The sequence below is a fragment of the Lutra lutra genome, chromosome 14 (genome assembly GCF_902655055.1).
Source record: "Lutra lutra chromosome 14, mLutLut1.2, whole genome shotgun sequence".
NCBI classification, from domain to species: domain Eukaryota; kingdom Metazoa; phylum Chordata; class Mammalia; order Carnivora; family Mustelidae; genus Lutra; species Lutra lutra.
This window is the reverse complement of record NC_062291.1, coordinates 82,897,661-82,924,895: the sequence shown is the minus strand read 5'-3', so window position 1 is coordinate 82,924,895 and position 27,235 is coordinate 82,897,661. Positions and strand designations below refer to the sequence as shown.

General features: G+C 49.2%; 1 protein-coding gene across 1 annotated transcript in view; it reads left to right on the top strand.

Moving 5' to 3' along the window:
- Positions 1-27,235, top strand: part of ADAM12 (ADAM metallopeptidase domain 12) — a 354,460-nt gene that overhangs the window by 292,627 nt on the left and 34,598 nt on the right. The window contains exons 12-16 of the mRNA XM_047702993.1: positions 5,741-5,918; positions 10,544-10,633; positions 12,098-12,293; positions 24,678-24,786; positions 24,894-25,092. Of these exons, the coding sequence (XP_047558949.1) occupies positions 5,741-5,918; positions 10,544-10,633; positions 12,098-12,293; positions 24,678-24,786; positions 24,894-25,092 (772 nt within the window). The remainder of the gene's footprint in view (positions 1-5,740; positions 5,919-10,543; positions 10,634-12,097; positions 12,294-24,677; positions 24,787-24,893; positions 25,093-27,235) is intronic.

Here is a 27,235-nt window from a genome sequence, read left to right as displayed (position 1 = left end):
CCCTTCCTTCCTCTGCCCACAGCTTGTTGGGGCCGGAGCAGGCTCCCAGCCTCCCCCAGGCGTGTGCCTTCTCGATAAATCCCGAGACGGGGCCTCTGCTTCCCATTACACCAAAGACATTCAGGGAGGTCCCTGAAGGTACGTGCGGGATCTTGGGGTTTTGCTTCCGCCTCTACCTGACTTCAGGGAGCCCAGGCCTCGGACAGCTGCCTATCCATGCATGCTGATGGTCCTGGCTCAGTCATCTATTCCGGGTCTGCTTGAGACTGCCCCGAGGCCGCCACCCTGGAAGTAACTTCTAGAAGCTGCTCCCCAAGGCCTCCTGACTGCCTTGGAGGCAAGGTGGGCTGCCCGTGCAGAACATGGGACGTCAGGTCAGAGAGCTGTGTTCTGTGACCTGAGATGACTGTGCGGAGGTACATAAGCTCTCAGAGCCTCGTGTCCCTCTCTGCAAAATAGAAATGATGTAATCTGACTCATGGGGGTATGGGTGAGCGAGAAGGCCCCCGGAGCCCCTGGCCCACAGCAGGGGCTCGCTGACCATTGATATCTATGTGCGTTACCCCTGACCGGGGTTGGGGGTGGGGGACCCCTGCAACGGGCCGACCTCCCTGAGCGGCACCTCCATCCCACCAGGCTGCCGGAGACCAGGCCGGTCCCAACAGCACCGCCTTCTTGCTCGCACCTTGATTCCGGACTCGCTGATCGAGTTTTCAGTCCTGGGCACAACTGTGAGAAAACTAAAGGTTTTGTTTTTTTGAAGACGGTCCTAGAATCTTTGGTTTGAAACTTGACCAGGTTATCGGTGACCTCCTGCACCCTCTTCCTGTACACAGGCCTCGAGCTCAGCTAGGAATGAACGATGATAGCCACGCCAGGTTTGCGCTCCTGGAGGGAGGAGGAACGAGGAGGCATCAGCTCTGAACTGTTAACTAATGAGTTGTTTTTGAAAAAAAGGTCTTCGGGCTAGTTGTGGAGGGAATGCTCCAGAATGAGTCATGAGATGGTGTTCTCCGAGCACGGGGGCCAGGTGTGCTCTGTTCGGGCCTGGCCTGGGCTGTGGAGGGCGGGATTAGAGGACCGGGGAGAGGGTGCTCCCGTGACCCGAGCTTCGGGAAAGACTCCGAAGGAGCCTCCAGGGTCCACGGCCAAGTGTGGCAGGTAAAAGGGGTCCAAGTGCGCTTTTGTTTGTTGCTGCTTCTCAGTCCCTGCTCCGGTTGAGTGAGAGAAAACCCAGCCCTTCCATTCTGGAGCTGGGTCTTTTCGCTCCTTTCACACCGTGTATGCATTTAATTGAGGGATCGTACTTAGCTGCCTGCTATCTCTTGGCCTCCTGAGTCCTTTTCCTCTCAAGCTGACATGTACTTGTGGTTTTAAAGTCTAAAGATTGCTATGTTTGGGCCACAATTAGGAAAAATTCTCCATCCTGTCGAAATGTTTCTAGGTCCTTGAATGTACAAGGCACTTGTAGTCAGTAATTTGAAGTAGCAAAGCAGCGATTCTAAAAAGAAATACACAGCTGCTTCCTATGAACACGGCACTCAGCCTCTCCCCGTGCTCCAGAGGTGAGTGGAGGCTCGCCCCACTTCTGCCGGAAGCTCACTGACCCTGACCCATGGCATGTAAAGTAGTCGTGGTACCCCCTTCCTACAGATGTGAAAATGAGGCTCCGTTTTAAAACGTGGCTTTAGTTGTGATAGATGGGGTGCTCAGAATCCGTCTTCCACTTCGGATTTTTCTCCCCGGGCTCCGTGCAACGCGCCCCCCAGGCCTGCGGAGTATGTCACTTCCCCTGTCAGGAGGAAATAAAACTCCACTCTAGTCTGCAAAAAGAGCCCAGCAGGAAGCAGAATGTCGGCACCACATTTTCTAGAACTAGCTATGCCTTAATCGTTTATCAGCTGTGCGAGAAGTGAGACGGCGGTGGTGGTTCTCTCTCTTCCAATCGATTTAAGCAAATCTGGAAGGCTTCCCATCTGTCCCGGCTTCCTGCGACACTGGCTTTTCCTGTCCCACGGCTGTGTCCCCTCCAAGGGGTTCCTAGCAGCTGTGCAGGCCACTTCCCTTCCTTCCTCGGGTCACTTCTATGTCTTTCCTGCAGTCAGCACAGACTGATGTCACCCCCAGAGCTCGGAGCTGGGAACCCGGACTCTGGGACCCAACCCACATTTGTTAGAGGTGAGGACGTCTAGGGAAACCTGGCGCACAGTCACCTCCCGTCCCCCTCAATCCAGCCTGGTCACACCTGCTTTCCCCGGCCGCCTCGTTTCCAACAAGAAGGGCCATTGTCTCCGGATAATACCCGGAGAGCTTTCGCAAGGCAGATACTGCCGACTTCTACTGTCCGGGCTGATGAATTGGCCTAGTATCGGTCTCCCCACGAGTATAGCAGGGAAATGTGCAATAGGCACCTGCAAGCAAAGAATTTTCCGACTGCAGATTTGTCAAAGTAAAAGTAACCCCTAATAATGTTTTACTTGGCAGCTTTGTGACGGCTACAGCACGGAGCCGGACAACACTTACAGTGAGAAGCCTTAAGCGGGGTTCCTCTTTCGAAAAGTGGGTTTTGTGTTTTGTTTTCCCCCCGTGTCCGCAGCTGCCTGTTTTGTCCACGTTTTATTTCTGACCTTGCACTCTGTGTGGTGAGTTTGCCCCCAAGTGCCCTTGGTAGTGAAAAACTTGAGGCAGAGGAGGATGTAACAGCAAAGGTCACGTCTGAGCAGAAGGTCACTCCACTTGGTGTCTGCCCGTGAGCCGAAAGCAGCACTTTTTCTGGGTCCAACGTAGAATCACTGGGAAGCATTCTCGTGTGGAGGACAGGTGTCTTGCAGAAGGCCTTCTTTTCTAAATAATGTTCCCGTCTTATTGCTTTGCACCACTCTCTCTTTGCTATATGTCAATTCAATTAGCCACTCTCCTGACATATTTGGCATAATTTACGAGAAGTGTTAAAAAGCACTTCATGATGAGCTTCCCGAAAGCTCTGGAAGCTGAGGCTTGTCTTTGTAAGCCACTGACCCTGGGCTACAGAAGACCTTCCATGGTATGGGCAACAATGTAGCCCAGTGTAGTGCTGTTTTCATCTGTGCTGTGGGGAACACGGCTCCCCCATGAGGCAGGAACAGAACCAACCGAAGGCAGGAAGAATTCCCACACTGCGGAGTTGGAAGCAAGAGGAAGCAACTTGCTTCAGACAGAAACCTCATGTTCCATGACCAGAACCTTCCGTGGCACTTTAATTAGTATATAGTGATGATTGGTTCATCATTCTGGTGCAACACTGAAGGATATCCGAAAATGTATTCATGATTTGAATTTGGCTTTAAAAGACAGATAGATACTCATGGAATTTTTAGCATCTGCCTAAAAGTCCATAATGTCTTCAAAATGCTGTACATTTGGGCTTTTTTTCCTTAGAGAATGGAACCACAGTGTAAAACAGAACAATTTCTAATTTGAGTGCGTGGAAGGTGACCTTTGATGCACCTAGATTGTATTTCTTATTTTCTGACCTAAGTAGATGTGGGTTTATCCCTATTACCTTTATGACCTCTCAGTTTTAAATCTAGGTCAGATGTTCTCAAACCTTAATTTTGATAAATAATGTCAGAGCATGGATGAACCTTGAAAACATTATGCTAAGTGAAAATAGCCAGATATAAAAGGTCACTTTGCATGATTACATTTCTATGAAATGTCCAGAACAGGCAAATCCAAAGAGACAGAAAGCAGGTTGGTGGTTGACAGGGACTGTGGGGAGGAGGGAATGAGAAGTGATGGCTTAATGGGTATGGGCTTTGTTTGGGGGCTCAGGAAAATAAATGTTCTGGAACTCCTAGTGGGGACAGTGGTACAATATTATGAATGTTGTAACAGCTACTACATGGCATACTTTTAAATGGAGGACTCTGTTATGTGAATTGTACCTCTGTTTTTAAAATCACCTGGAGGGCTAATTAAAACACAGGTTGCTGGGCCCCAACCCTGAGTTTTTCTGACTCAGTAGGTCTGGGTGGGGCCTGGGCATTTGAGTTTCCAGTAGGTTTCCAAGTGATGCTAATGGGAGGACCACACTTGGAGATATACCGATCCAGGCATATGATGGGCAACGGGAGGTTATGTCCTTTGTGTTTTTTTTTTTAAGATTTTATTTATTTATTTGACAGACAGAGATCACAAGTAGACAGTGAGTAGAGAGGCAGGCAGAGAGAGAGAGGAGGAAGCAGGCTCCCTGCCAAGCAGAGAGCCGGATGCGGGGCTCAATCCCAGGACCCTGGGATCATGACCGGAGCTGAAGGCAGAGGCTTTAACCCACTGAGCCACCCAGGCGCCCCTGTCCTTCGTGTTTAAATCAGCACATCAAGGGTGTATTGGTCACTGGCCATGTTCTGGCCATCCCCTCCAGGTAATGCAGTGTGCGTGGACCTCCGTCATGAGGGAAATGGGTTTTGAAATAACTGAACTTGGAATCAAATCCGGGTTCTTCCATCCCCTAACTGTAAACTCACAAAGCAACCCTTCGTCTTGCTGGCAAAATGAGAACAGTCCTACATGTCTCACTGGTTTGCTTGGAAGTTTTAAGTCCAAAAGAAAAAAAGTATAAAGGGAGAAAGAAATATTACTGAGAAAGCACCTGCCATGCCACCCAGCTTAAAGAAGTTTCTCAATATATAGTTATTTTTGAAAATATGTAGATATGTTAACCAAATATAATTATAATTTTTTATATGAATCCTATGTTAGATGGATAAGTATGCATGGTATATTTATGCATATGTAAATATGCATCCATAGTTTATTTCTATGGATGGAGAGGTTGTGTGGGGCATGGGTGTGTCCCGTAGCTCCCTTGGCAAAGGCCCTACAGGGGGACAGTGGGAAGGGCTCCAACTACATTTGGAATCCTCCTCAGAGCTTGGATTATCATAGACTCTTGGAGACTCCTTCTTGAGTAAGGAAGTGGGTAAGTGATTCCATGAAAGAGTAGTGAACACACTACCCAAAAACTTTAATTCTGCTGTCACCCAAAGCTCAGAGGCAGAGTTGGCACCTAGGAAGTAGGGTGATGAGCTTGGCTGTGCCAAGCATCTTCCTGATGTCATTCTTTTCCTTGTGACTGAATTGAAGAAATCGCCATCTTAGTAATCACTGGGCTGATAGATATATCCTGTCCATGGGTTCTTGACACTGTGCTGGGGAGTTGCTTCTATACCTCATTCATGGTCCATTGGCACATTTTTCATCAAGATGAATGAACTGTTCTTTGACTCCTTAAACCAAGACCTCAACAGTTCACTGGATATTCTGCAACCAGTGGCTGTTTGGATGTAAACATTTTCAAATATACATCGATTAGAATTGTATTGTATCAGAGGAATCTAATATTTGGTGCCATCAAATTCCCTTTGGAGATTTGTAATCATTTTAACTCACTGATTACTGTTTATTGGAGGAAGAGCCATTGGGTTAAGTATAACTTCAGATATTCTCTATTTGCTTATCATTCAAAAATAGTTTGCTTGGGGCAACTGGGTGGCTCGGTCGGTTAAGTGTCCAACTCTTGGTTTCGGCTCAGATCGTGATCTTAAGGTCATGAGATTGAGCCTCATTTTGTGTGAGGTCGTTAAGCCTTTGTTCCTGGGGATGAACAGTGGACATGTGGGCAGGTATCGTCAGCGGGTGCCATGAACACCTGCCTGTCCTGTGCCTTGACAGCTGACTGTTCCAGCTCTTTCCACAGGTTCCCGTTCCCCATGGTGTTCAGCAGCTGTAGCAAGAAGGACCTGGAGGTCAGCCTGGAGAAGGGCGTGGGGATGTGCCTCTTCAACCTGCCGGAAGTGAAGCAGTCTTTTGGGGGCCAGAAGTGTGGGAACGGCTATGTGGAACAAGGAGAGGAGTGTGACTGCGGGGAGCCCGAGGTAAGAGACTTGTCCTGGGACCGTGGTCTTGCGGCCACGGCTCACAAAGCAGTGTGTGTGTGGAAGAAGGATGCTGCAGAATGAAAGTGCTAGAAACTCGGGAGGCAAAGTCCTAAACGGCCACCTCAAGCAGCCACACAAGCCAAGGTAGCTCTCTTGAATTGTGACAATGGTGGCTCTGGTTGGAAATGTTAAAGAATCTTCTGTGTTGAAGGATACTATGTAGGTGAGGGGAGCTGAGGACAAGAACAATGGAGAAGCATTTAGCTTTGAGTTTAACAGAGAAGAAAGCTTAGGAATGCTAGCCTCAGATGGCTAATAAGCGTCATTTCTTTCTCTTTGTAAGGCGAGCAACCAGCGGGGAATTTGAATAAGCAACATTCATTTTGAACGAAGAGCTCCCGCCCCCGTTGCATCTCTGCCTGATGCACAGTCACCTTTGTATGCACGAGCCGAGGCTCTGGGCTTCTGCCTCCTCCCTCGTTAGCTTTCAGAAGCAATAAGCCAAAGCAGGAAACAGATTTATCCAGCAAAGGGCTTACTTAACCCTGTTTCCCAGCCAATGTCAGGAAAATTTCTTGGTTCTGTAGGGCCCAAGATAAAGTTAATCAATGTAAAAATTATAACAACCCACTTTCTGATCTCTGAATGATCTTGAGCAGGAAAGAGAAAGACAGGACACAGTGAGACCTCCTGGTAAAAGCCAGTGCCTCCTGGAAGCTCGGAGGAGGTTGTGTTTAGAATAAATCAAAGCGAGCTGTTTGTATCGCAAGACTTCTGCATGTGGGATCCCCTCCCCGAGAGCCGATGCCAGCTGGAATGGCAGACGGGTTCAAGGCGGGCTTCACTGGATGTACAGACAGGCTTGGCGAGGGCTCAGGAAGAGCATGTTTGGGAGAGCTGCTCTGAAGGGGGGTGCTGGGGTGGAAGGAAAGGTGCAGAAACCTTGGATTCCTGGGTTTATCAGACAGGCAACTGATTGTAGAACCTCCTTCATCTGCCTAATCTCCCAGTCTCTGTGGTTTCGCAAACCAGCAGGACCCATCTTGGACTCAGTCTGGCCATTTCTGCAAGAATGTCAGGAGTGAATAAGTACCAGGGGATGGGGTTTGTAGGGGCGGTCCTGTCAAATGTCTGTGTGCCCTTTCCAAACCCAGGATTCATCTCTGATAGCAGCTCTGGTCCAGAGCAGCAGGAATTGTGGTCCCAATGTGCTGGGGAGGATGGCTGTGCGGGAGCAAGACCTCAGGCATGGGGCTGTAGAAACTCTTCTTCAGGTTAGTGGAGGAGCACTTGAAACTGTCATGGGATGGGGCATGCAAAGGGGAAATTCCATAGAGTTTTTGTTAATTACCTGAAGAAGAAAAACAAAATTAGCTTAAATTACCCGTAGTTCTCAGGAGAGGCCATGCGGACTTCAAACGGTTTGTCTTTGATTTGAACTCCTCGTAATTGCTTGTTTAATCTAAATAAATTTGACAGCTCTTCTTAGAGTCATGAACTCTCAGGTTTAGAATGACCATTAGCAGTGACTTGCTCCGTATTCCGGTATCAACACCGGCCCTGCTGCCACCCTCACCGCCATCATCACCCTCCCATATCACCCTACCATAACCACTGCCATCCCTACCATCCCCAGCACCACCGCCATCCCCAGCATCACCACCATCCCCACCACCAGTACCCCACCACCATCACGTCAGCAAATGTTTGAGTGCCCGCAACTGGCCAGCCATGGCCGTGACCCTCCACGTCACCTCCATCGAGGAGGCGTTCAGCTTTGGGAGGGTGCTTACTGTCTCTCCAGGCAGGATGCAGTATCGCAGAGTAGCACCGATTAAATCCGACTCCTTCCTCGTGGAGGGCCACATTCCACCTGCACATAGTTCCCAACTGGATATGTCTGGGGTTCGGGTCCTTACTTCACAGGGTAATTTCTTGATATTTGAAGAGAACTGGCATTCTCCTAGTCCAAAATCCTTTTGTCCAAGAACTCTTTCTTAGACAGTCACGGACTGTCCAAGTCATGGATGAGACTTTTGCTTCAATTTGCAGTTCTACAGTTTTTGCTTTTCAAACTGCGTCTAACATTGTAGCATCCTACAGTACCCAGTTTCCAAACCGCTGCGGCCAAAACTTAGTCACAGCTGGGCTCAGTTCGCCAGGGCTCTTTGTGTCCGTCCCCAGTGCTTAGGCACTGGAAGTACTTGTTACCCCCGTGCTTCTATTGGCCCGCGTACCCCCTCACCCATAGAGGGACTTGGTGTCTCACCACATCAGCGAGCAAATGGGATCAGAACAACTTCACCAGCTCACAAGTGGACCTGGCTTCTGCCCCTTTGCTCTCAGAAATAACCTCCACTGTTTTCAAGAAGCAGCGTGTAGACATGCCAGTGTGCTGCAATGAAGAACCGGGTCCACCGCCTGCACCCAAGAATGACCGGGTCTTTGCAGCATCCTCTAATGGCTTCATTATTCTTTTTTTCTTTGGAGACCTAGTGTTCATTGGCTCTGTTGAACTTTGCTATTGAGTGCTAAGTTAATACGTTTATCAGCAGAGGAAGAATGTTTCTCTTCTGATAAGTACAGTCCTGTGGAAGAAAGAGATCCTGGGTTGTGACAAAGGCAAGTGGCTGCTGAAGCCTTCCGTGCAGGGCATGGATTTACATCCACCATAAGGATGTCCTGACAACTCACTCCTTCATCCGGCTAACAGGGTTGGGAAAGCAGCCCTGCCTCCTTGTTTAAAGTCAATAGTACGCCAGTAGCCTGCAAATATCCATTAAACTTAGTTATCTTTCTCACATTATCAATCCCGTTTGAAGTCAAAGCCATGCCGCTTGGCTGCCTTTCCATTTGAGCGGCTGCTTATAGTATCTGGTGGTTTGATCCGAGGTGGGGGGAGGTAGTTCTCAACGAATCTTAGGACCCAGTTTTCAGAGGGCTGATTTAACTTAGAAGCTCAGAGAAATCTGTGATTTGGTTAGTGTGTCATTAGTAGAGCCATTTAGACCTTAATGTGCAGCATGACACTGCTGTATATTTGATGACACTGATCAGGAATGCAATCAGTCAACTCCTTTAAAAAAAAAAAAAACTTCCTAAATTTTGTAAGATTGTAAGTCCATGAGTTAGAAACCCTTGCCGTCTTGAAAATTACAGCTATGACTTCTGGTTGGCACTTTTATCTTATTGTATATGTTATATACTCCGGATGTTTATAAAGTCCTTGAGCAAATTTAAAATTTAATAACTCTGGATGTATGTGTAACAGGGGCAAATGATAAACACCACATGAGAGCAGAATTCACAGTCTTACACAGGGTATAGTTCAGAGATCTAGGATAGTCCCAAACCTTCTGGATTATCAACAAAATGTTGTTAATTGTGTTTATAATCCTAACGATAAACTCATTTGCAGAAGATAGTTTTCAGGACTAAACGACTTTACTCTTAAAACAGTACATGGTTGGCTTCCCTCTAGCTAATAGTGTATACATTCTTCTGCTCATGTCATATACTAAATAGAAGGACATTGATAAATTAATCCTAAAGACCCTATGACCTCTTCCTTCTTTGTTTTTTTTTTTTAAAGATTTATTAATTTATTTGTTTGACAGATGAGATCACAAGTGGGCAGAGAGGCAGGTAGAGAGAAGGGGAAGCAGGCTCCCCGCTGACCAATGCAGGGCTTGATCCCAGGACCCTGAGACCATGGCCTGAGCCAAAAGCAGAGGCTTAACCCACTGAGCCACCCAGGTGCCCCTGACCTCTTCCTTCTGATAATTCAGTTTCTTCTAAAATGTGTGAAATCCAGGTTATTGGGATATCCTAAAGTCCTAGGACTTCATACGCTAGGCACTATGCGTAGACATTTTGTAGACAGCTAAGCGAAGATGTCCATCCCCTGTAGGATTTTTTGCTAGAAAAAAAGGCAGGTTCTTGTGAAGAACAGCTTGGCAAAGGAGGTTTTCTCTCATTTCAGAGAGAACAATGCATGTAATATTTGATCTAACTGTTTAAATCCCTTGCAAATCAGTGGGCACAGGACCTTCCAGTGATCTAGGTCGTTATGCATTTCCGACCTGCGAGGTACCATGTCAGGTGGGGCAGCCCCGCTGGGCCGAGCAGGAGTCTTGGCTACAGCATTTGGTGGGATCGCAGGGAACGGTGGTCCGAACACAACCGGGGGACTTCACGCCCTGCCAGCGTGCTCCAGATGAAGAGGGCCAGTCTTTGAAAGAGTTCCGTTGGTGCACGTCTCTGTGTGTTTCTAAGTCAGCTCCAAGCTTGCTGGTGATCCCGATACAGTTCGCTGTGGGGAGACCTGCCACATCCGCGAGCTTGGCCGGACTCGGTAGCAGGCTTCCTGCAGGCTCCCTGCCTGCACCCCCACCAGAGGCACTGAGGGCCACGGACTCTTCCCGGGGGCTCACCCCGTCCGTTCAGAAGCACTTCCCAGAGGCTGGGCTTCGTCACAGATGAAGTCCCTCTCGGCCAGGCTGGTTTTCAGCTCAAGGGCCAGGCCCTCTGGTTCTTCCTTCCCTTTATGGGTCCCGCCTCCTGTGAGTAGTTGTCCCCTATGACCTGCGGCCGTGTCACATGGAGTGCACCCCCCTCTGCAGGGATGTGTGAATCTTTGCTGCAACGCCAGCACGTGCACCCTGAAGCCGGACGCCGTGTGTGCCCACGGGCTGTGCTGCCAAGACTGCCAGGTGAGTTCTCTCGCCCCGAGGCCACCCCCGGGCTCTGCGGGTTCCTCTCTGGGGCAGGACACAGGACACCTGGGCTGTGAGAATGGTGGCCCCTGACTGCACAAGCCGGTGTCCCCCACCACCTCCTCTCACCGCCACCCTCGCACACTTGAGGGCTACATCAGCTGTGATAAGTTATTTATTTGTGGGGTGAAAGCAACACAGCCAGAAAAACTCCGGCTCCGTGTTAAATGTGCCTGCTGTGCCATTGGAGGTGCGTGATGTCCCCAGTAATGGGACCACCTGGGGAGCCGGGCCCGACCCTTGTCACTCCACCCCTGCTTGACCCCAGGAGCACCTGCCTGCGGGGCCGAGAAGCCGTGTGGGCTCCTCCAGGGGTGTCGTGTCAACATCTGGATCCTGCCGTCCTCCTAACACAGGGCACCAGCTGGCCAGCCCAGCCCACCGCACCAGTTTCCGGCTTTGGCTCTTCCTGCCACCAGGACTGGGTTCATTTTGGCAATTCCAGGGCCTGTCTCGTTACTCAGAGCCGAGATCTGGAAGCCCGAGATTTTGATTCAAAGATTTCAAGGGTGGACTTTATATCTTTCTAAATTAAGCAATTGATTTTGGCCTTCTGCTCACAGGAAACTCCGTCTTAGCTCCCCCACTAGAGCCCAGTGGGTCACAAGGGCATGACATAGTCTTACGTCCGGCTTGACATATCCCTCCTGCCCTTTCTACTTGTGACTAATTTCTGGGGGATTGTTCAAGGAAGCGGGTGCTCCTGGCACACAGCTCCTGGCAGGGAAGAGTGTCGGGGATGAGCAGGGGGGAGGTCACTGGCTGTGCGGCCTCTGACCAGCCACTCTCAGCCCTTGTGTCTTCAACCATATAACGGCGAGGCATTGGCCAACAGTTCCCAGCCTCTCCTGTTGCTGCCTTGCTTCGTCCCTTCTCTCCTCCACAACCATGGAGTCTTGCAGACAGGTTTCCAGCTCCACGATTTGATGACAAAGTGAAACATTATTGTGACTGAGCCCTTGGGATGGTTTCTGTCATCTGGGCACAGCGTTAACACCATAGGTGCCCATATCATCATAAAACACATAACAGTGTTGGCCACCAGAGATCTTCCAAACGAAGGAGCCCATCAGCCCGCACTCCCTTCCCACCCCTCCTCTGAGGGAGCAGGTACCAGCCAGCAGCCTGTCTGCTCAGCAGAAAACCCTAATATTGCATGAAATTAAAAAGAAGCAACTCTTGACTTCATCCCCCTCCACCCCCATAGAAGGTGAACCCCAGAGCCCAGGACAAGGTTCTGTTTACTTAATGACTCTCTGGGTCTCTCTTGCTTTGGAATCCTTGCCCTTTTATGTGAGGCTTCATGAGGATGGCCTTGCTCCAGTCTGCCCCAGGGGCACTGCTGGGCAGCCGCTCCCCCTTTCCCGCAGCGCACGTGCTATAAACAGCCTCTCCTTCCAGCTCAAACCTGCGGGAACAGCGTGCAGGGACTCCAGCAACTCCTGCGACCTCCCAGAGTTCTGCACGGGGGCCAGCCCCCACTGCCCTGCCAACGTGTACCTGCACGACGGGCACCCGTGTCAGGGGGTGGACGGCTACTGCTACAATGGCATCTGTCAGACCCACGAGCAGCAGTGCATCACGCTCTGGGGACCAGGTAGGTGGCTGCCACCAGTGGGCTCAGAGCAGTGGGGTTGGGGAGCTCACTTGTTTTCCAGAAGCACCACTCCTGCCGTGTTCCATCTACAAAGCTCCCTTCCATTCAGCTGCAGTGATTGGCTCCCTAGAAGGTCTGGGGCCGTGCTGGACACTGGGCAGGCAAAAATGGGTGCTTCCTAGAACCTCTCCTAAGGGCTTACTGTGGTCCAATGAGGAGAGATGTGTCAGCACTTACTGTGTGCCCTAGGGAGTGACAGGGAAGAATCAGCCATGAACCCTGGCCTCAGATAGCTTAACAGGTAGTTGGACAGACAGCTGGAACCTTCCATCCACTCTGATTATGTGTATGTGCTTCTTGGTGCTCAAGCAAGGACCCCAGCCGGAGTCTGGGGGTGCCAAAGAGAGTCACTGCAGACTGGATGCATGAGTTGTCTGTGACCAGGAGGGACAGGGAGAGGTTGTTCCTGATGCAAGGAGCAGCAAACTGGCCCTGGGTTGGGAAGGCACACAGAAGGGACTGCTGGGATGGGAGGCCTGGATACCAGAGCTCAGAGAACGAACATGGACACAGGTGTTTAAGATTTTTGAAAGCCATTTTGGTTCTAAAAGCTGAGTGATGGACTTGTGTGTTCCAAAAAAGGCACCAGGGCGGGCAGGGAGCTAGGAAGCAGCTGCTGGGGTAATTAGAGTCTGTCGACTCACTGCTTCCTGTGTAGGGGAAGCCAGGCCCAATGCGCAGTATGACTTGTCCCTTCTGACTCCCAACTTAGAGATAGGGACAATGGCTACAGTTTAGAGAAACCAAAGCCCCAAGTCAGAGACTGGAAGTCAGTTTCGTGAAGTTGTGATGCTGGGATTTGAACCGAGGCCAGATGACCCAAAGTCCATAGAGAATGCACACATGCAGTCACACCAAAGACCAGGTCTAGAGCAAAGCTCTACTGTCCCAACAGATGCTTGGATGCAAAAGGGAATAATCAGTCCCCCTGGACACGTCTCTCCTCTGTTGACCCATCTTTGGGGGCCAGAGGTCCAGGGCCCTGGGGGACAGCCAGGGCCCAGTGGACTCCCCATCCCAGGGTTTGCTGCCTCTGTCCAGCTCCAGGATTCCAGTAATAAATCCCATGGAGAGCACTTTCTAAGAGTGCAGTCCCTACCCTGCCTGTCATTGTCCCTCCCGCCGCCTTGCAGACATGACCTCAGCGCTAGCCAGGGACACCAGCCATGGCAAGACGACTGTGGTCAGCCAGGCAGAGAGCCAGGCAAGCTCCAGAGGCAGGGAAATCTGATATGGGCCTCTGTCAGACGTTCATTGTGAGGGTTTGGTTTCAGAAGTGAGGAGGACAGTTAACTAGGGCAGATACTCATAGCTTGGGTTTTCAGTGTGATGTGAAAGCCGTGAGCAAGCAGGGAGAATGGGGACAGAGGTTTCTGAGGGTCAGGTCTGTCACAGAGCCCACTGCCCCACCAGCCAAAGATACCCCTCCATTCTTGGGCCTCCCTGAGGGGCAAGAGGAGCAGCACAGATGCAGCATCGAGGGCCTGAGGCAGCCTTTTCGTCGTATCTGTGGGGTGTTCTCCCAGTGCTCCTCAGATTTCATGGGTCCATGGGCACAGGAGGTGGGGGTCCTGTGGTATCTGGGGCCTTGTGCTTCATCTCTGGACCCTGCCCAGCCCTCTGTCTGGCCTCCTCACCAGCTGGGCCAGGGGACCCCAGGCCAGGGTGGGATCTCTCGATCTCACACTGGGTGAATGCCTTGCGATGACAAACACAAAGAAGGCACTCACTATACACTGTCGGGTGGCCGGATGGGCTCTGAAGGGTTTCGTGACTTCAGACACCTTTCTGCCAAGTGAGGTCACTTTGGGACAGTGGCTACTGCTTTAGGCCCAGTCCTCGAGGCCTAAAGCCTCCCTGGGGGCTAGTCCTTCCCAGCCTTTGTCCAGACTCTACAATCTCCCGCTTCTTGAGTTACAGGGGATGTTACAATGCTCCCTTTCAAAAAAACATTCTGTGGCCAGAGCACACACAGCACTTGGAGCTTTTGGAGTAAAATATGCTCTTTGGTGCCCTGCTGTATTACGGTGTCTGGCCCCGTTTCCCAAGTGAGGTCAGATGGAACTCCGCGGCTCTCTCCGCGCCACCGCCACTGTGTGACTCAGCTGGCCGCACGCCTCAGATTCCTGGTGACCAAGGCTGGTATTTATTATCTCATCAGATTAGTCCTTCTCAAGCTGCTGGACCAGAGAGAGTGAGCCAGACGGGCAGGCACACTGACAACCTGAGTCATGCCTGAGCTTTTCAAAAGCAAGAGCACCAGGACGTTACCTCCTTTGAATTCTCAGCCTCCCTGTGGCGGCTGGTGAGGGGGGCAGCCTGACCGCCTGGGGGCCTGCACCAGCTGCTGTAGAGGGCTGTGGGTCTGCAGCTCCCAGCCTGCCTCTTCTCTCCCCGGCCTCCCCTGAGGACTGAGAGGGTTACTGCACATAGACTAAGCCTCCCTGGCATCAGGAGTGCTCGGAGTTCCTGGAAGTGACAAGCTTGGGGTCCTACCTCAGCCCCGTGACTTCCCAGGTTCGCTGTACTTCAGCCAATCCTTTCTCGGTCCTTCAGATCACTGGACACACTTCCTCGGGAGGGTCAGAAACAGCCGTGGCCCCCACAGTCCTCAGAAGGGCCTTTGACCACCTCCTCTGGGAATGCAGTGTGCTCTTTCCTTCTGTGTCCGTGCAGCTGCCCATTGTCTAGTTCAGGGGCACAGTACGAGTTTCCTGTGGCTGTTGGAACGAATCATCACAAACATGACATACGCCAGCACAAATCTGTCATCTTCCACCTCTGTGGCTTGGAAGTCCTCACATGATGGTGTTGGTGATGCAGTGTTACTCTCGCAGGCTCGTGGGGAGAGGACACTTCTCTGCCTCTTGCGGCTTCCTGAGGCTCCTGCTCTCCCGGGCTCACGGCGTGCCTCCATCTTCAAGGCCAGCAGCACGCATCTGCCGATCTTGGCCTCTCTCCGGCTTTTCCTTCTGCTGTCCCATCTTCTTCTCCGCGTCAGACCTTCCCGTCCCCCTCTTAGAAGGGCCCCAGGATCTTGTTGCTCTGATCCAGACCCTTCAGGAGAAACGCCCCTCCCCAAATCGTTAACTTCCTCACATTCTCAAAGTCCATTTTACCATGTGAGGGGACATACTCACAGATTCTGAGGATTAGGATGTGGGACTCTTCGGGGGCCGTTATCTGTCTACCATGGGTGTTGAACAGACCACTTGCTAACGAGGTGACCTTCAACAGACTACTCGACCTCAGGCCTCAGCTGTAAACTGGGGATTGTAGTTGGGCTAGCCCACGGGTATCCTGTTGTCCTTGAACACAGCCCGTGACCTCTCGTGTGTGCTGCATCACGTGCAGTCGCGTGCTCGGTGTATGGCGCCTCGGAAGTCTGAACTCTAGAAGGAGGCTCTGACTGAGCCCACAGGAAGCTCATGGACCAATGAGCCTGTGTCCTGGGGCTGGCGTGAGTGCTGGGAAGTGGCAGAGCATGGAGTGGGGCATCCTAGACGTGGTGGCCCTGGAGACACCGTTTGGCAGGGGTGGGAGGGGAAGGGTACTTCCTGCATGCGGAACAGAAACACCAGCAGGGGAGGGGGGCGTTCCAGGGAACTGCAGGCAGTTGGGCTTGTCCAGAGCTTGGATTGCGACCTGGAGAGCAGAGAGCCTCACTTCTCACCCCGTTCTCATTTATTACATATTCCTCGGTGTCCAGCTCTTACCAGATGCTGCTGACTCGAGAACCTGATTCTGCCAAAGGAACAGACTTCCCAGCATCCCTCTGCGCTCTCGCTTGGACCTGGAGGAGAGTCGGGATGTGACCCTTGCGATCCCGGGGGCGGGGGTGACTTCCACAGCCAGGCCCCCAGCCAGCGAGATGCACGGGGCTGAGAGCCTTCTAACGCTGCGTTACGGTGCTTGGTTTAAATTAGCTTCCCATGATTCAGAGAGGGAGAACTTCTTGTCAGGAACACATTTGCCATATTTCATTTCCCCCACGGTTAGCAAATGCTCTGGGCTCTGGACTACATTTGCTGGAGGGCCATTTTCGTTCCCCTCTGAGGCCCAATGACTCAGAGCCCCAGGGTCACTGGGCTCCTGCTTGCTGGCCCGTGCCATGCGCGCCCCAGTGACTGGACAGAACTGTCAAGTCATCCGGAAACGTCCAGTTATGCTCAGGATGTCCATCCGTCTCCAGGCCTGGCTGCTGGAGCGCTGGCCGGACAGAGCCTTCCCTTCCAGCTCCCTTATTCCCTTTTGAAATGGACTTTTCTCAACCCGGCGTTGGATTTCAATAAACTAATCCTGCTTCCAAATCTTTCTACAAATAGAATGATAGAAAATTCAAAACATATGCCTGCAACCAACTCTTTGCTAGCAATGTAATACCCTTTTAGAATACCTTTTGGGGTTTTCGTTCATTTGTTTCTTTTCCTAAGTAGTGTTGATAATGTTCTTGTTGGAGAGGAGTTTAAATTCTTCCCCTCCCCGCCGCTGGCCCCCCGATTCTTCTTCCACAAATGTTGTATCTCAAGGCCTTATGGGCTAGTGTCAGGCACAGAACTGTTATCTGCAGTTCAAACTGTGGCCTGTGCTACACCCCCTTAGTCCAGTTTGGTTTTAATAGCCACAAAGATTTTCTGTCCCTGTGACATGACCTTTATTCCTTCTGAAATACAGCTGGATATTTTTCTTCAGGCAGAAAATTTACTTTTACCAACCTTGTTTATCTGAACCATGGTTACTGAAAGCGTTACTTGGAAATTAATCTTACGGATAACTACATGTCTAGAGCCACAAACAATTTGCATCAGGGAAGTCCTGAAATATGTTAGTTTTATCTATTTTATCACTCACCAGAAAATAGTGTCGCTTGATTTATGTAGTGTGAGCCGGCCAGACAGTTTTTATGGGCTGGTAAATATTCAGTGTTTATCTGCAAGGTTGGTTTAAATGAGTTTGCGTTATTATGATACACCTGGGGCAGTACATTTACTAATCAGCTACAACTCTGGTGACGAGCGATGGGAAGAGAAGAGATTTTTGCCAAGAGCCCTATTGTCTAGAGGCAGGAGAGTCTCCCCTTCTTCCCGCAGCATGAGAAGGAAGTGATAAAACTTGTTCATTTGGGCTTCATTTTCCATTGAATGCAAAGGTCAGTTTGGAGTAGAGAAAGGGAGAAGTACAACAACAATGGGACAGCCTTCAGTTTTGCCAAAGAGTGGCTTTGTCTGTGGGTATGAGAAGTGGGGGTGGGACAGTTAGTGACAGAGAGGGAGGAGCCCATGCGCCCAAACGCGAGAAGTGCATTTGCATAATAGAGTCATTTTAAGGAAAAGATTAGATCAAGTAAATTGTGAACTTAATGCAAGATGTCATCATCTCTCTTTCAAAAGACATAATGACATTGGAACTTGCAAATTACAATTACAAATGTAAGTTTTATCCCTCTGAAGATAAAACTGGTAATTAAAATCCTTCACTTTCTGTGTAATTGTAAAATACAGGGTGATGTCAAAATTCCCTCTGAAAGGCTAAATTTTATCTTTGGATAATGGCAAAACATCTAAGTGTTCTGTTATTAAGAATTCAAAGGCTGTAAATTGATGCGCTGTGGTGGTAGCAATGAGAACACTGTTGTCATTTTTTCCGAGAGACAGACGTGAAGTCTCTTCGTGAAAACGTGAAGACAGACACTTTTAAGTGTGGCAACTTTGAACCCTAGTCTCTGTGCGTTCCTGACCTCTTCCCAGTGGGGAGAAGTCATTTACGCTTCTGAAAGTATCGACCATTCTGTCTCTAAGTGAGAGAGCCCCATGAAACACTTGGCTGGCCCCTACTCCACTCTCGGAACTGGCCTGAGCCGAGGTGCTCAGGACTTGTCTCTGGGGGCTTGTGTCCTTCTTCCTTAATGATGTGTCCTTGGAATGCAAGGGCTGTTTCTGCTCCCAGGGTCAGCGCCGAGCCCTCTTTCTGGTTGTCTTGCCCATACAGTTTCTTCTCTTTGCCTATATTTGTAAAACCTGTCTCCTGATGGCCTTCTGTCTTATTTCTTCACTGGACAGTGTGGTAATACTTCCTTTGATGTAAATGTGTAAGTGAAAATCCAGAGCCGTGGGAAAGATGAGCCAGGGGACAGGATTCACCTACCCAAGATGCTTTGTTCTATAGAAATTGCAACTGGCTTCCTCTGGGGAGGGCAGCTGAGGCAGAACATGCTTTCCCCAAACTCTCTCCCCAGCGGCTCGTCAGTCACTCATTCTTGGCACACATCTGCTCTGTGCAGGCCTGAGGGACCACCCCTGTCCACTGGGTTTTGACAGTGAGGCCAGAGACTTGGGACATCACAAGATTAAAAAGAGAGAGAGAGAGAAGCCAGTGTGGTAAATCCAAGGAGGGGACAGCCCCTATGGCATGGACGAGAGAAGGATGTGGACCCCAGCCTCGTGGATGGGAGTGATGGAAGATGGCCCCGAGGGATGCAGTCAGCAATGTCAGACAACACAGTGGCCCAGGAGCCTCAACCAGCCAGCTCCAGCAGTCAGGTTCCGAGGGAGATGTGAATTTACCTCGCCCTGGGCACGTATCCACCATGGACCCAGTCTATGGCCTGTGGCACAGAGCGCTCTGCCAGGAGCCTCTCCCACTGCACAGGCTGTCCTAGGAGGGGTCCAGCCAGAGTGCGGTGGGTTGGGAGACTGTTATTCTCAGTCCTAGACCCTCGCTCTTCGAACTCTGCAGCCTGGCTGGTTATAGAGACCAAAGTGGGGGTGGGGAGCCTTCCGAAAGCAACTGAAGCGTGATAAATGTTCATTGTTTTCCTTAGATCCCATACATGCCCAGATACAAAGCATGGAAACCCCCAAAAATCTATGCATCGGAAAGAATGGCTTATTACTGACCTCTTAATCTCTCGATCATGTCGTTTGATTCTCACAGCCCAGTCAAAAAGGCACAGCGGACCTCATGAACGTCTGTCCGTGCTTTTTAGGAAGTTCATGGAGGTTGACTGACAAAATTGGGTTTAAGAAAAGACAAGGGCATTTATCACCTGTTTAATTATGCCTAGGGTGTGACTTCATGCCTCCACTTTTTTTTCATTCTGGTAAAAAAGCTTTTAAAAGATCACTTTGACGAGCAACAGGATGAATGATTAGGCTATGGAGATCATGAACATACACCTGCTGAGTGGATAGAAAAAAGCAAAATCAGAAGACTCCCTGTTGGCAGAGTGGGTAGTTGTACCTAAAAATAAGATTTCCAGGGACAGCATCACAACAGAATAAAAAGGTCAGCATTCTAATGAGCTAGAAGTACAGAGGATGTGCTGTGGAAACAGACTTGTTTTTAACAATTTTACTCAACTGGACTGACATACAAGAAGCCGTAGGTATTGAATACACACGCCTTGATGAACTTGGAAATACACACTTATCCAAGAAACCCTCACCATGGCCGATGCCAGAAACACATTCATCATGTCCAAAAGTTTCTTCCTAGCCTCTTTGTGTGTGTGTGTGTGTGTGTGAGAGAGAGAGAGAGAGAGAGAACACTTAACATAGAATCTACCATCTTGGCAAAATTTTAAGCATAGCATAAGAGTATTATTAACTGTAGACTCTGTTGTACAGTAGATTTCTAGGACTTGCTTTGCGTAACTGAAACTTTGCACTCTTTGACTAATGCCTCCCCCAAGCACGTCCCTTCCCCCAGCTCCTGGCAACCACCATTCTACTCTCTGCTTTTATCAGTTCAACTTTTTCAGATTCCACATATAAGGGAGATGGTGCAGTATTTGTCTTTCTGTATCTGACTGATTTCTCTTAGGGTAATGTCATCCAGGCTTATCCACGTTGTCTCAAATGGCAGGATTTCCTTCTTTTTAAGGCTGAGTCGTCTTCCGCTCTGTGTGCCTACTACGTTTTCTTTATCCATTTGTCCATCAGTGGACACAGTTTGGTTCCATGTCTTGGGCGTTGTGAATAAAGTTGTAGTGAACACGGGAGTTGAGAAATCTCTTCCAGATCTTGATTTCAGCTCCTTTGGATATATACCTAGAAGTAGGACCACTGGTGATATGACGGTTTTATTTTTTTAATTTTTTGAGGGATTTCCATACTGTTTTCTACAAAGGCCATCTCAGTTTGCATCCCCACAATGTACGGTACAAGGGCACAAGTGCTTCCTTTTCTCGACATCCTTGCCAATACTTGTTATCTTTTGCTTTTTTTTTTTTATACTAGCCATTCAGACTGATGTGAAGTGATGTCTCATTGTGCTTTTGATTTGCATCTCCCTGATCGTCAGAGACGCTGAGTGTCTTTTTGTATAACTGTTGGCCCTTTTATGTCTTCTTGGAAGACGTGTCTATTCAGTTCCTTTGCCCATTCTTTAATCTGGTTATTTGGGACTTTTTTCTTTTTTTTTTTTTTGCTGTTGAGTTCTAGGAGTTCCCTATGTATTTTGTGTATTATCCCCTTGTCAAATAGATGGTTTACAGACATTTCTTCCCATTCTATAGGTTGCTTTCCATTTTGTTGATTATCTTTCCTTTGCTGTAAGGAAGCTTTTTAGTTCAGCGTACCCCATTCGTCTGTCTTTGCTTTTGTTACCTGTGCTTTCTGTGTCATGTCCGAGAAGTCTTTGCCAAGACCAATGTTAAGGAGCTTTTCCCCTATGTTTCCTTGAAACTGTAAGTTTTAAGTCTTACATTTAAGTCGTTACTCCATTTTTTACTTCATTTTTGCAGCAGTAGAAGATAAGGGTTTGGTTTATTCTTTTGCATATGGATATCCAGTTTTCCCAGCACCATTTGTTAAAGAGATTACTCTTTCCCGTTGGGCTTTCTTGGCACCTTCGTCAAAGATCAGTCAACCAGAGACCTTGAGACCAAAGATAAATGTAAAGACATTGAGTAGCTTTGTTTCATGAGATAGGAGAGTAAAAGAAAAAGTAATATTTCTTGATTAAAATGGGACTTTCCAATATTTTTCACCAAGTTAATGGATAGTATGTTGTAGTACTTTGGACTCTGTCATCCATGTTGCTAAAAATTCACGTATTAAAATTTGCCATCAATATTTCTGGGCCATTTCTCTGTGGGAAAATGGCAACTCTCTTTAAGTGTGTTGTGACCTACTGGGGCACACACAGCACTTCACAGTTATCAGAAAACACTAATGCTGTTCTATTGCCCCTAGGGATTTACACACACACCTGGTTTTCCAGGCCAGACAGCCCACTGACATTTGGGGCATTAGAATCCCAAGGTCCCCTGCCCTAGAAGACCCAGTTTTGTCAAATTTCCAGGTCCACATTCCCAAACAGTGACCTAGCATTGGTTTTCTCTTCTAAACATTTTATTCTTGCTTAAATACTATTTGTACCCCCTTGCTTGATTTCCTGTTTTAGCCACTTTCTGTGGTATTCCTACATAAAATGTGCCCCTTTGTTTTAAATCGTGGTGGCAACTGGTCTCTTTCCCTCTTCATCTTACCCTTCTGCACACCCCAGTCCAGCCCTCCTCCAATCCTACCTTCTAGCTGTTCACGAGCTCGTGTGTCTAAAACGGATTGGAAATCTCTACACACACGCACACACACACGCGTGCATGCATGCACACACGCACGCATAAAATCTCTTTTATCTCTTTTTTCCCTACCAGGAAAACAAATTAATCAATGAACACATTCAAATAGCAGCAAGGTTTTTTTTTTTTTTTTTTAAAGTGACCACATTTCCCAGTGGATAAATTACTTGATAAGAGCAAGCATGACAGACCCTATGAAGCACTGACCCAGCATCAGTAGCAGAGAGATACCAATTCTGCCTCCCCAGTTCCAGAGCTCAGCATCCGCCAGGACCTGCTGGCACTCCTTTATCCTGGCGGGTCTTCCAAGGCAGGGAAAGAAGGACTGAAGCCTTTTCCATCGGCCTTACAGCACGTAGAAGGAGCTCCCTATCTCACATCCGCCTAAGTCTGGGATCACTTGAGCGGCATGAGAGTATCCATTACAGCTCTTGCCCTGTCTACACACGCATACCAGCATGGCTCTCCACTCAGCAATGGCAGCGGATGCAGTTCAGGTCTTCTGCTCTCTGTCCCCAAGGCCCGTGCAGGACCTAGACCGGGTGGGGCCTTGATACACCTCAGAGCACCAGAGAGGACAGACTGAGCTCCACCCTCCAGCAGCCCCGCTGCCTGGCTTTAAGCCACACATTTAACCTCCTGGGTTCTAGTTTTCTTGTCCATAAAACGGGATAATGAGACCTGCCTCTTAGGATCCCTGGTAGGATTGAGGTGTGGAATTCAGCTCATTGTCCCTCCTCTAAGAGTTCTTTCCTGACCAGCCTGCTTAACGCAACAGCCCCCTGGGCGCTCCGACTTGGTTGATTCCTTCATAACACTCCCCAACCCGGGACTTGAGAGGAAGATACTCATTTGCTTGCACTTTTTTCCTTGCAACTTGAGAGCAAGCAGGAGGCTTTGTCCACAGTAGTCAACCCCTACACCCCCAGGGCCTGGCAGATAGTGAGGGCCAGATAACTGTGTGTGTGAATGAAGTGCGCAACATGATGGGAGGATGGATGGATGGACGGATGGACAGAACGAAGGAAAGAATAGGAAAAAGTAAAGAAGGAAAGAGAAAGAGAAAACCAGACAGGCAAGTAACAAGTACATTGAGTCCATGCGAATACACAAACAACCATTGAGTTGTTGATATATTCTAGATGCCAGTTTTTCTAAAACTGATCAATTAGATCCAGGTATTTTGATCAAAGTACCATCAAACAGAACACAGGCTCGACACGCCCTCCCCATCTTCCCACCTGCAGTGGGTAGAGGAACAAGAATAAGGCGGGAGGACATGGAAGAATTGGACCTGTAGTAGGCAGAAGCTGAGCGGGTCAGTGGTGTAACCACGCTGCGAGCAGAAATGGGAACCCAGGGTACCAGGAAAAGACTGTGATGCTTCTGAGCCAGAGACCTGGCCTTTTCCCATGACCAAGAACTGTGTCCTGTTTGCCGTCATGCCCTTAAAAATGAGTTGGGAGAGGTGTCTCAACATGGTTTTTAAAAAAAAAAGAGAATGGGCAAGTGAGAGGTTCGGGACTCCAGTACCTCACCGCAGAGGCCAATGGCTGAACCCACAGCCCATCTCAACTGTTGCAAGGGTTTTGTTTGGTTTGATTTGTCTGTTGTTTTTTAAATGAGAGGGGGATCATGTCTGCTCCTGCCTGATGAAGAGGAATCAGGTGCAGGTTAAAGAAAGAAATTTTTAGAAATAACAACGTCTTCTGTTCCCTTGTCCATCGTTAGACTGGTATCTTAGATAAGTCAGTTGTCACCTTGGGAAGTGTAGGGAGCTTCCCCAGAGTTGGGTGCAGAGAAAGGTGAAGGACAGAGTGAGTTCTGGGAAGTGGGCATCCTGGCAGTTGGAAAGGTTACCGGAAAGAGCACCCACCTGGACACCAGTATAGGAAAGAAGGTGGGTCAAGCCCACACCACAAGGCACAGTTTATTCTGAAGAGTATAAACCATTTTCCTGAATTTCTCACATCGTCTTCAACAGGTGTCCCTTTGCCTAGGATCTAAGAACCCTCCAAAGCTTTGGCCGTGTGAATTCCAAGCACAAGGTCACTCTTTCCCTGGCCAAAAGATGTGCTAGGAATGCCCATGTCCTGCGCTCCCTGGATCCCACATGCCCCTCTACTGGGCACTGTCATTCCGTGCAAAATGACTGTGGGGTTTTTCCCTCGCTGGCCTGTGAGAGCACTCTCTGCCTTGCTAACATGGGCCCTAACTGACGCTAGGGCTTGCTCTCAGAGGGAGCTTTATAGGACTGAAAATGTTGTGTAGGATCTCTGTGTTGCTTGTTTGCTCCCTTCCTCTCTACCCGCATCCCCCCATGGTCATCATTATTCCTTTGAGCCCGCTCTAGCGTGTGTTTTCTCACCAGAATTGTAGGAGATGCCATTAAAGAGAGCACACTCCCTTGCGCCTGAGGCCAGCTAGCCCCCTTTTTTCTGCGCTGGGTCAGGTCTGGTCCCATAGCCAGGCCACGTCTCCTGAAAGGCTGCGCACCCTGGGCCCAGAGAGCCGCCCTAGAGAAGAATGAGCTAGGAAATGCAGGCTTTACCACGAGCGACGCCAGGCGAGGGTGGTAGGCTGCCCCTGGCCCGCTCATCTCAGGAGTCAGCCAAGGTGCAGGCGTGATTTCTCTGCACACCAAACCCATCTCCCCTTAACCTGAAATCCCAGTGCCGGTCAGTGACAAATTATTAGCAACCCTTGCAGGAGGTGGAAGTGCTGCTTGACTTCTGTTTCAGGTGCTAAACCTGCTCCCGGGATCTGCTTTGAGAGAGTCAACTCTGCAGGTGACCCGTACGGCAACTGTGGTAAAGACTCCAAGAGTTCATTTGCCAAATGCGAGATGAGGTACGGAACCCGCGGCCCAAGCACGTCATCGCTTTGATCTTCCCACGTGGTTCAGAGCCGGTTCCAGACTTGCCCTCTTCGGGGACTGTTTGCTCTCGCCCTTGCAGAGATGCTAAATGTGGAAAAATCCAGTGTCAAGGAGGTGCCAGCCGGCCCGTCATTGGTACCAATGCCGTCTCCATAGAAACAAACATCCCGCTGCGGGAAGGAGGTCGGATTCTGTGCCGCGGGACCCACGTGTACTTGGGCGATGACCTCCCGGACCCCGGGCTTGTGCTTGCCGGCACCAAGTGTGCAGATGGAAAAGTAAGACCCACATGTTCACTCGCATCATAAAAGTAAGTCTGGAAGGGGCCTGTGGAGAAGCGTCCTGTCCAGGAACTGACTCAGGAGGTCGGTTTGTTTTCCTAAATCTACTCCTTCCTAGAACTTTGTCTCTGGAATCCAGTTCTTTGCACCTCGAAGGCAAAGTTAATAAATCCTAGATCCTGGCCTAACCATGGAGATGCAGATTTGGGAAAATCAAGCTCGGTTTCTCAGTCTTTGAGTGTTAGTAAGTCATTTCTACACTCTGGGCGTTAGGAGTGTTTCCAGCCAGGAAATTACTTGGGAAGCAAACACAGTAGCCTATTATATTGTTTTTGGAAATGCGGCCTTGGTTTTTGGCACAGTGACGGCTTGTTCTCACCTGGACAGAACGGGAAGTCGTATGTATTTTCAGAGACCCCCATAGAGAGAATAGGAGAGGGGAAGAGAGAGAGAATCAGCTTGAAGCCAAAGGGAGGTCTTTTGGAGAGCAGGGGGAAAGGCGGACAGCGATATTTGGGGGTTTAGAAAGAAAGTAAAAAATGAAAAGTCAAAACAAATTGAGGTTTCTTTTTAACATTCTGCCACATTGATTTTTCTCAGCAGACTTTCTTGTCAGGCTAAATGAAAGCAAGTTAATAAAACATTTTAGGAAAGAGGATTAATCAACATACCTTTTTTTAGGACCCCCACTTTCAAAATGATTATGAAATCATTCACGAACATGGAGGTCACAGAATAGAAAGTCATAAAATAGAAAGATAGATTCAGCTCCGTGGCCAAGTCCCCAGAACAAGAATTCTGTGCCCTCAGCCCCGTTCAGTCATATACTCTGAGCCACAAGTGTCTTGTCCCGAAGGAAATGGGATGATGGTACATGAAACACAATGTACATTCCTGGGGTCTCCTTAACCACACATGTCAGCTTCTTTTCTGGCATTGACATTAGAATGACACTCATTTTTTTTTTTTTTTAGATTTTATTTATTTATTTGACAGAGAGATCACAAGCAGGCAGAGAGGCAGGCAGAGAGAGAGGAGGAAGCAGGCTCCCTGCTGAGCAGAGAGCCCGATGCGGGGCTCGATCCCAGGACCCTGAGATCATGACCTGAGCCGAAGGCAGAGGCTTAACCCACTGAGCCACCCAGACGCCCCAACACTCATATTTTAAACTGTAGTCTGAACAGCCAGAAGCCAGAACCGGGTGCGTCTGAACACTGAAATTCCAAGGCCTCGATTTGTCAATGAGTTTTTTCCTCCATGTGCAATAGTAAATGCACTTCCATCTCCGTTCCCGCAGAACACGAGTTCTTTGAAAGCTGTCCTTGGCCTTCATTGCTCGTGGGTTGAGAGGAGAGCGGCACCCATATGCAGGGGTTCTGACCCGGGTCCGGCTGCGTTCTCTGTAACCTCAGTTTCTTTTGTCAGCTGGAATGTGACAGTCCCCTTGACCAAGATTCCCAGCAGCCCTGGGAGTTGTCCTGGGCAACTGGCACTATTTTCAAAGTGCGTCATTGGTACGAACTTCCCGTAGGGAGGTTCTACTCAATCAGAAATGCTTCTGCAATCTAAAAATTAGACTTCTCTTCCTCTGCCTCCACTGATTTGTAACATCTTAGAGGAAATAAAGGGTCTGATCCTTTGAGTCTGGAGTATGTTAGGCACCTTTAAGATAAGACTACACTCCTGCAACCAGCATGGTATGGTTTAGGAAACTACCACCCCTGCAAAGGCTTGATAAACACAAGGGAACTGTCTGTTTTCCTCCATTGAGCCTTTTCCTTGATGGTTTGTGGCAGTGACAGTGCTTGTGGGTCAGTAATTTGGAAACGTTCCCATGTGTCAGTATCTCCTTTAAAAGGTTTTTGGACCTGGATTCTTGGAGTCTGAGTCTGCACAGGCCCCCGGTTGAGGGCTGGTACATTTCTTCTCTCTTTATCTTTCAATGGAAGGAGCAGGTGGGGGGTCAGTGTTGGGGGGGGTGGAGATGCTGCAATTCATAGGTTTTGTTGCAAGCTCTAAACAAAAATCAGTTATCCTCTTCTCCTAATTGACGAAACCATATGAAGCACCACATTGACCTGAGTCCTGAAATGTGCCAAGTCCGCAAGCAGGTGCTCAAATCCAGGTCAGAGGTAGATGG